General features: G+C 36.2%; 1 protein-coding gene across 1 annotated transcript; it reads left to right on the top strand.

Annotated features, from left to right (window-relative positions):
- The first annotated feature begins 3242 nt into the window (after positions 1 to 3242).
- Positions 3243 to 3711, top strand: LOC118854402 (AP-1 complex subunit sigma-1A-like). Its single transcript, XM_036764758.1, is given in 2 exon segments — positions 3243 to 3320; positions 3322 to 3711. Coding segments are annotated over 2 exon segments (468 nt in total).
- Positions 3712 to 10521: the final 6810 nt, after the last annotated feature.

Raw genomic sequence — 10521 nt, forward strand, 5'->3', positions numbered from 1 at the left:
GTTAATTGAACCCCCAAGTGAGATGCTAAGAGATTTTTTTCCCCACAGAATCCCTTTCAGTATAAAAAGGAAACAATGGCTTGTGGTAAAGTTAATTCAAGCTGAGATACATTAATTGTACCACATTATGGGTTGTAAAGAGAGCTATTAACAAATGTCACCCACTGAGAATATTTGTGAATTAGAATGTTTCCTTGTTAATGGAAATGAGACATTTTCTTTAAAAAATGCTAAAACATTGGGCATTTTTAAACCATATAAGGGAATACAGCCTCATTCCACTTTAAAGGTGGACCCTCGGCTTCTTGGAATTGCCTTCTACATTTTACCTTGGGTCATGTTTGGCCAATTTGCCTACTATTTTAAATTGTGCTATTCTACATCAAAATCAGGATTAAACTATGTCTTGCTGAAGTCATCTCTTATTTATCAAACAGTGCACTTTCTAAAATAATGACCAAGTAATAAAATACTGAGGAGCTCTTGATTTGAAAGTCAAGAGACCCAGACTCAAGTCCTTTCTCCATTAATGTTCTCCTCTTTAGACCTGAGATTCTTTCTCTGTAAATTGAGTCCAGACTAGATAAATCAAGAGTACTTCCATATTTAAAATATGTGATTTGGATATAATTATGCACACAAACAGAGGAACAAACATTGCATGTATGAGAGAGTGGAGGGAATCATTGCATTGTTAGGTATTCATGCCATGTTATAACACAGTGCATCAACTCTGGAAGAATTATTTCAGTTTTTATTATTTCCTAAAGCTTAATTAACACCCTTACTTATGAGCTCAGACTAGCCATCAGTATGATCCAGTCAAATATTCCTTACACATGATCAAGCACCAAAAAGTACATCCCTTAAAAGCAATAATTCAGGACTATAGTACTGACATTTTCACACTACATTTGCTTCATTCCAAACATGAACCTGTGGTATGAATAGAAATGTAATTCCTCACCAATTACATAGGAACAAATGACAGTACAATTACATGATTAAAAATGAATGTTATTTATGCTTTTCCATGCATGAAATCTACATACTTCCTGCTTGATTTGTAACTAAGTATTGAAGCCATCTCCTGAATGTTAAACTTTTTCACTTGTGAATTCCACATGAAATTATAATTATAAGTGGAAACTATCAGTTCCCAGAAGTCTGAAGGAGGAATGGAGGGCAAGAAACATAAAAGAGATTCAGATAAATCTCACTTGGAGTTAGACAAACCAGTTTTATGAATCTACATTTTTCCCAAAGCAGTATTTATTGAGAGTATTTCACATTATTATTAAATGAAGCAATCATTGAAGGCTAGGTTGATAATCACAAAACTTTTTAGACATTTAAGTAAAAAAAAAGTTTTATGGTTTTTAAAAACACAAAACAAGACAAATATTTTGTAGTTAACTTTCATATTTTCATACTCAAGATTGTTATTTTTTTAATCCTTTTTTTCCTTTCTTTTTTTTTGAAGGTGGGAAGGCAGGGCAATTGGAGTTAAGTGACTTGTCCAAGGTCACACAGCTAGTGTCAAGTGCCTGAGTCTGGATTTGAACTCAGGTCCTCCTGACTCCAGGGACCATGCTCTACTCACTGCGCCTCCTAGCTGCCCCCATACTCAAGATTTTTAAACAAAAAATAGTGGGTTTTTTGGGTCAATTTTCTCTCTCTACGTATACTATGATATGTATATATGTACATATGTATGTTAATGTAACTAGCTATATAATGAAGAAGCTCTGTGTAATTCCTATTGATGGTCTCACCAGGCTATGCCTCTTGTGATGCTTCCAAGAAATTCACTTCTTTAGCTGTATCTTGGCTATGCACCCAAGAATCTAGAGACAAATCAAATTTCAACATGAGAGCCCCTTTCAAAAATGCTTTGCTTCCTAAGTGTAAATCTAAACAATATATAAATGAACAAATATGTAACATATGAACTGACTCTTAAAGGAACTGAAAAAAATCACTAACTTTATACTGATGACCCACTAAGTGCTTACAACTGTGATACTCAATGACATTGATTTAGAAGTAATATGACATCTAGTCACTGTCCTCAAGAAACCCATGATCTAATCAAGGAAACTGGATTGATATACAAAGAGTAATTTAAGAGCAGCTAGGGGTGATCATAAGAGCACTGGTCTTAGAATCAGAAGACCTAAGTTTTATTTCCGGATTGAATGGAGGTAATCTCTGTAACCATTGTACCAATCTCAGCCTCTCTTTCCACATCTTTAATATGAGGAGGTTTAAGGAAATGTTATGACTTGAAACTGTGAAACATTGCCAGAATCAATTTGGTGTTAAAATGTTTCAGGGAGATGTTTGGTGTCATAAAAAATACTGAGAATTTTTTATAACTCCCAAGTTGTTTGTCTACCACCTGTCAATTCTGGACCCAACACATTGTTCATTTATACCATCTATAATAGATATGGACAATCTCTTTGGATAGTCCATCCAAGCATAGTACAGTGGGGAAAAGACTATACCAGTAATTAGGCAACTTGGGTTTGTATCCCACTTCCTACTTAAAAGGATTTTATATTTTAACAGAGGCAACAATTGCATATAAATTTCTCATAGGATAAATATAAATATATGTACACATGTATATGCATATAAATTTGTATGCATGCATGCACATGCAAATATACTTTGTATACATACATATGAATACATGCATCTATGTATATAACCAAAATTAAGAACTCCTGGATCTGCCTAGTAACATGGGTAGAACCCCAATCTATTGAATATTGATATATTGAATTCGATCAGGTAGCCTAGTGCCACATTTAAGAATGTTTGTTTTACATTTTTAAATAAAGCTTTATTGTATTTAGAAATAGAAAAACCACTCATAGCTCCCCGATGATACAAAAACTGATGTGCCCGGGGTCATAGTTTGCCAACCCCTGAACTACGTGATCATCAAAAACTCTTTGGGAGAAAGAAGAGCCGAGTCGCCGGTGGAACTACCCCTTCCCCCGCCCCCGCCCCCGCCTGCCCGCCTCCCCGCCCTGGTCCGTAGAGGCTGCACCGAGGGGCGTCTTGAGCCGCGGGAGCCCTTTGATTAGCAAGGGGGAGGGGGGCGCGGATCGCCTTAGTTTTGGGCCATGCGTGGCCGCGGGGTTGCCAATAGGAGGCACAAAAGGGACTCGGCCTGAGCTGTGGGCGCCCGTCTGTGGGGACCGGCACAGGACAGAGGATAGTGATGGTTCATGCTGCTGTTCAGCCAACAGGGGAAGCTGGACCTGCAAAAATGCTACCGGACTATGTCAGACAAGGAGAGGAAAAAGGATGGTTTGAGAGCTTATGTAGGTTGTCCTGTCCAGAAAGCCCAAAATGTGCAACTGCCTGGAGTGGAGAGACCTCAAAGTTGTCTATAAGAGATATGCCAGTTTCTACTTCTGCTGCGCCATTGAGGGCCAAGATAATGAGCTCATCACACTGGAACTGATCCGCCGATATGTGGCTCTCCTGGACAAATACTTTGGCAGTGTATGTGATCTCGACATCATCTTCAACCTTGAGAAAGCCTACTTCATCTTGGATGAATTTCTGATGGGTGGGGATATCCAGGGTACCTCTAAGAAAAGCACCCTAAAGGCCATAGAACAAGCATATCTACTACAGGAGGAAGAAGATGAGTCACTTTCAGGTGTGCTGGAGGAGACAGATTTGGCATAGCTTCCCATCCCAATGAGAGATGTATTGCAAGATTGCCATGCCTTGCTTGGCAGACATGGCTGGCTGCTTCAAAGTCCACACATATTCAGACCCCTTTTCCCTGTGGAATACCGTTCCCCTGTTCTCTCAGTTTTTTCTTGGAGAGAGCTGTGGACTGGAATGCAAACATTCCTTCTTTCTCTGTCTCCCATCACTTCCTGTTCCTTCACTTTTTCCAGTTGATGTTTGAGAAATTAGATGGGTAGAGAAAGACTATGACCAAGAAGAGAGGTGTGATAATGTATGTTTCTCTCTCTTTCCCCATCCTGAGAACTGATTTCATCCAAACCTTATTTCCTTCTCACATACACTGTAAATATATAAATATGTCAGATTAAATGGAAATTGTTTTCAGCCCTCCACCTACCCTAAGAAAAATAACAAATCTCCATTTCCTCCCCTTCCCTACTCCAATCAGTAGTCCTTCATCCTAGGGAAAGGAATCTTTAGTATATTAAGGAGGTGTATCTCTTTCCTTATATCTCTTACCCGTGTCCCCCTCTCAGGGTGGGTTTGAACCATAGGGAAAAAACATAGCTAATTTTTAAAATCTTATGACTTTGAGGGAAATGATGCAGAAAGGCTTGGACCTGTTGGGAAGTCAGTGGACCCCCAAATGCTCTAATTTAGGGGGAGGAAGAAAAGAAGAGTATTTATCTCTTTCTGTTTCCTTTATTCCTGAAATAAAAAGACTATCATTTCTGGGGAGAAAAACACTTTCAATTCTCTTCTAAAAACAATATTTAGAATTTTTTAATAGAAATGTAAAGATTACGAAGTAAATCCATGTATATAATGTCAATGATCATCCCCCCCAAGAAACCCCTTAAAGCAGAAAATGAAGTTATAGTTTTCCTCTAGGAGCTTTAGAGCAATACAAGTTGAATTCAAGAGTTGGCTATGGCAGCCAAGAAAGCCAACCAAATCTTATGCAGGATTAAAAGACGTATTTTCTAATAGGCACTCAGTATTACTGGCCAATTTGCCAATGTCAGTGGGTTAGGAGATCTCCAGGGAACTACCATGAATAGCTTTTGACTCTACTGAGTGTAACAATTTTGCAACACATACACTCAGTTTATAAAAGAAAAAGCTAAAATATAGTTAACACACTGGATGAAAGATCAAAGATGTAAAAATATGCAGTGTCAGCTAGCATGTTGCGCTACATCTAATGAGATAAAATTCATTAGGGATAAATGAAATGTTTCAAACTTGCATGTAAAAATGGCAACTTAAGCAACTGATTAATCAACAAAAAAACTAATAAGCATTTACTACGTACCAGTCACTATACAAAGTTCGGGAAATACAACAAAAGGGGAGAAAGCACCTGTCTTCACATAATTTACATTCAAATAGTGAAGATGACAGATCAATAAACAGGAATATACAAGATACCTATAGGATAAATGGAAGATCACTTAGAGTTGATGGTTTAGTCAGCTGGAAATGGGAAAGGCACAGATAAGACAGCATTTGTTCTATGAGTGATCTATGGTCTTAGTAAACTGAGGTATGACAGAGAAGCATTAGAGTCATATGATAGCCAAAAAAGTGAATGTAATATGGAGCTGAATTAAAGGAATTTGCTTCCAGGAATAAGGAGGTGATAGTCTAATTGTACTCTATCCCCTAGCAGACTTCTGAAGCTTAATGGTTTTTTTTTTGGACTCCACATTTTGAGAAAGTTGTTGGTGAAATAGGAGTATTCAGAGGAGGACAATGAGTGTCTTTCAGAGCCTTGAATGTATATTTTCAGGAAATGGATATATTCAACCTGGAGAACATAAGACCTGGGTTTGGAGGATGAGGAGGATGATATCCAGCTTCAAATATTTGGATATCTATCATATAGAAGAGAGATTAGATTTATTTTTTTCTGTCCCTGAGGGAAGCTCTAGAATCAGTGGGCAGAAGTTACAAAGAGGTAAATTAATATTTGATGTCAGAAAAAATCTCTTAGTAATCATGAGAATATAAGTAGAATATCAAGATGTGGTGGATTTCTTCTCCTTGGACATTGTCGAGCAAAGTCTGAATAACTACTTGTCAGTAATGTTATATTAGGAATTACTTTTGTGTATGGCTTAGATCAGGTAGATATTAGGGTCTCCTCTAACTTTCAAATTCTATGATATTGTGATTATTTCTGAATTATTTAATCAAATAGTTGTAAATAAATAAATAATAAATGTACAGTTGAAAGGAGTGACAACGATGATAACGTGGTGTAAATTAATTGGCACAAAATTGCACAAAATTGGCACAAAAGCCCCAAAGAACTCAGAAATTGCTTTAACCATAAAACCTCTCAGTTATTTGCCAATAAGAGATAGGGATGTCAAAAGAAACACTAAGTTAAAATATATACAGATGAAACCTTTTGAAAAATAGTGATAGACGTTTTGAGCCATATCATCAGATAATTAAGAGTTGAAAAGCAATGGAGGCTAAAAACAGTTTACAAGCTTGGCAAGACATACAACTAAATAGAGGCATCCCAAATGTATTCAAAAGTGAAAATGCGAATATTACAAATGGAAGAAAAATCGAGCTAATTTGAAAAAATGGTAAATTTTTTCTTCATCAAGGACAGTGAACAATGATATTAGTTTAACAGTCATGTTATACCTGGATATACATGGATCTTAATATATTAGTCCAGGAAGTATTTATAGAAAAGAAATGAGGAATATCTCATATGCAAATATCAAGATAATTCAAGATTCTTTAGAAGATATAACAACACCTGTAATATTATTCATTAACATAATAAAGGCAGAAAAAAGGAGATGTATGTTCCCCAAAAGTATCTGCTACTCTGATGGAGATCAAAGCAGATTAAAGATTGGAATGTGACTTCCCTCTTCTGCCATAGATTATTAGGTTCTCCAGCTTCCACTGTTTGTGCATTCTATGGATTACACAGTATAAAACTCCAGAAAATTGCAGGACATCCTAGAAGAGAACTGAAATCCCCTAAGGGAGAGTATGGTCACTCTATCCCACAAAGAAAAAAAAATAAAACAAAAACAAACAATACAAATGGATAAAGCATGTCTATTACTCAGATTTCAATATTTTGAATGGATATCTATGTAACTATAGGCATCTACAAAGATGTGTGTATACAAGTATACCTGTGGTTAAATCTGGACAAATTTATTTTAAAAATCAAAGGAAAGGCATCATATCCTTTTTGCCCTCTTGTGTTTTCTCAATCAACATACAACAATAGGGCAACTACTCATTTGGGGTGTTTGGGACCTGTATTTTTATTAATATTATTATTTAAAAGTGTTTTCTCCAAACTGAAAATGATGTGAATTTTTCAGTTCAACAGCTTTATTTTACATATTAAGAAACTAAAGTCTGTAAAGTTTATGTATCTTGTTCATAGGCATAGAGAAATTAACAGTACAGAATAGAAATTTGATTTGAACCATGGTATATGGAGTCCATATCACATCTTTTCCCACCCTACCACTCTGCCTTTTCTACAGGTGGCCTCTGGTCATTTCTCTTTATAACTCAAGGCATTTATAACTAGTATGCTCTAGCTCACTATCTCAGAATCAAGCTACCTAGGTCTGCTCCTCAGCATTCTATAGCAACGCTGTTCAAAATGAGGCCCATGGGCTGCATGTGGCCTGCAGTACAATTTATCTGGCCCACCTACAAGCATAGAAATTTACATAAATGCTTTAGTAAATGAAGCTGAGCTACCACAGAGCTGTCACTAAAATGACAAATCAAAATATATTGTCTATTGTTTCAATAAAAACCTGAGGTTGGACAGCCCTGTTAAAGTACCATGAAGGATCTGGGGTTTCTCTTTCTCTACTACTATTGATTCACCCCCTCTACTTATCATGTCTTCTCCCAGTTTAGGTCCCAGTGACTAATACCTTAATTCCATTTAAATACTCAACATCAATTAGCTTTTACAAAAATATATTTACTTGAAAGATATAGTAAAGAGAGATATATAAATACCACCCACTCCAACACCTTGGATAATATTGCCTCCTGTTCAGATGTGCTATAACTGCATGATGAATCTTCATAGGATCAACCAGTAGCTTAGGTCCCGAATGCCACTCCCAAAGGTGATTCTTTGTTACTGTAGGCACCAATGATGTATTGGCTGAATTGGATCCTTGTTCTGGAAAATAGAGAGGCTAGGGGTCTTTTTGAAACTTATAAGGCCAGACAATCTGCTCCCTGCATCTAGAATGGAGAAGAAAAAATGCACAACTCAAGGTTTGAGACCCTTCACAGGATTAAAGGCCTTCAAAGTGGAGAAGATCACAAATCCTCTTTTTGTATAGCATTATTTCTCACCAGGCACTAGAAATGAAGGAGTCACCAAGAACTCTGAGTTCAGGAAAAAGTGGAAAAGGACTGTTGTCTGAAGTTGATTTAGCCTTTTTCAAGATGCTCTTAGTTTTGGGGCAGCTAGGTGGCGCACTGAGTAGCAGGAGGAGCTGAGTTCAAATCCAGCCTGAGACACTTGACACATTTATTAGCTGTGTGACCTTGGGCAAGTCACTTAACCCCAATTGCCCTGCCTTCCTCCCTCAAAAAAAAAGATGCTCCTGATCTGAAAATCAGTTCCAGAATGTCTATAAATTCTCTGGAGTCTCTCCAAAACACTTCCATTCTCTGCTACACAACTCTCCAAAGCATCTTATTCAGTCTGTCTCCATGAGGAGATGTTCTTCCAGATGATCAGTGTATAAAACAAACCCCCATTGGTTGGTTTTTCTGCACCAGGCCCCCTGCTTTCTATTTCTCCATTCTAGAATCTTTGCTCTAGTCTTTTTAGTCTCACTGGCTTAAATCTTAAACTGTACTCTATTCATATCTCCCACCTCACTGTGGTTTCTGTCAAGCTATTAATCCTTCCATACCCCAAAGAGTTGATCATGAGAGGTGGAATGATATATTACAAAACACATAGGTCTTGATAACACAAGCCCTCATTCAAAGTCTCAACACTATCACTTATTGGCTGTGTGATGGCAGATAGTTCCTATCAGTAATATTTTCCTCCTTATTAAAATAAGGAGTACTGACTTACCTATTAAGGCTGCCTTAAGGAACAAATAATATTATATTTATAAAACCCTATGTAACTATAAAAATACCATAGAAATATAGGTTATTATTATTAAGAGCCAACTATTAATTCTCCCTTACATTATCTTGGGTACCATTAGTACTATAGCTCAATGATCTTATTAGTTAAAAAGGCATTTGCGGTCTAGCTTCAGAGCCCAACTACCTTCATAATATTGTTTTTATGGGAAAATAAGTTCTGAGTATCAAATTACTAATTTTAAGCAGCTTTTTAAAATCAAAATGGAGACTATATATGCTAGGTATGTATCTGATCCCTTATTCCATGTATCCCTTTGTACTTAGGAAGGTAGGTGCAATCATTAAGGTTCACTTCTTTATCTGTTGTGACACATCTTGTTTCTAGCATGCTTTTATCGTATTTTCAGTTACATCATAAGAAAACTAATGATACACTGGTGATCCTACTTGTATAGTAGAATAAACAATGACCATAGAGCCAGAAACTCTAAGACTGAAACCAACTTTTGCTGCTATTGTGTTTTTCTCCTGTAAAATGAGGGGGTTGAAGTAAATAATATTTATAATCCATCAGTTCTAAATCATATACATTTTTGACTCCTAGAGTCTTTGATTTCTAGAGGTGTACTGGAATCAGCTTAAACCACCCCAAGAAGAATTGATTGTTAAATTTTTAGCATGAGTATTTACATGTTGGAAATTGTGGTGAATGTTACAAATCAAGGATCGATTTATTGTTCCGTTGTTTGTTTAGGTTTCAGAAATTAATGGAAATATGTGTGTGAGTCTGTATACATATATATATATACACACACATATATATACATATATATATACATATACACACATATGTATGTATATATGATATAATATATCAATAACGCAGATTAACTGGTTTGTCATTCATATTTTTTTTCCCAGAGAGCAAGTTGTTAAATATAATCAGAACATCACTGCATATCCTTCCACTGAGTCTAGAGATTCCCAGCCTATCTGTGATTGCGTGATTCTTATAAAAACTCAAGAGTATTACATTTGTATGGATAATTGGCTTAGCTATTCCCCTGGAAGTGGGATTTTTGTGTCAAAAGCTATACATAGGTAAGGGACTTTTTGGATATAGTTCCAAATCACTTTCCAAAATGGCTAGACCAACAAACAGCCCCATCAACATTGTATTTATGTGCCTGCTTTCCAGCAGCCCAAGCAGTATTTATCATTTTCCTTTTTTTAAATCTGCTTTGTCAATTTGAAGGATGTGAGAAACAACATCAGAGATGCTTTAATTGGCATTCTATAATTGTTAAAGACTTGAAATATTTCATATGACTATGGATAGCTATAATTTCTTGCTTGAAAACTTCATATCTAACTATTTTTTTTTCAATTGTGGTATGCCTACAAAAGACCATTTTAAAGGGAATACATAATACAATTGTCACTTCATGAATGTAGGCATATCCACAGAGATCTCCAGGATGAAGAATAATCTCTAAACAATGAAAGAAAGCATTATTTAAGATAAAACATAGCTTATTTTTTTTCTTTTCAACAAAACGATATGTTGATATCAAAGGATTCTTAAACTTCCTGTTAACAAAGATGCAACCTGGATGTACGAAAATCATCCCATTTCTAAATATATTCTTCACAGTTTTACCTTGA

Source organism: Trichosurus vulpecula, chromosome 6 (assembly GCF_011100635.1).
Source record: "Trichosurus vulpecula isolate mTriVul1 chromosome 6, mTriVul1.pri, whole genome shotgun sequence".
NCBI classification, from domain to species: Eukaryota; Metazoa; Chordata; class Mammalia; order Diprotodontia; family Phalangeridae; genus Trichosurus; species Trichosurus vulpecula.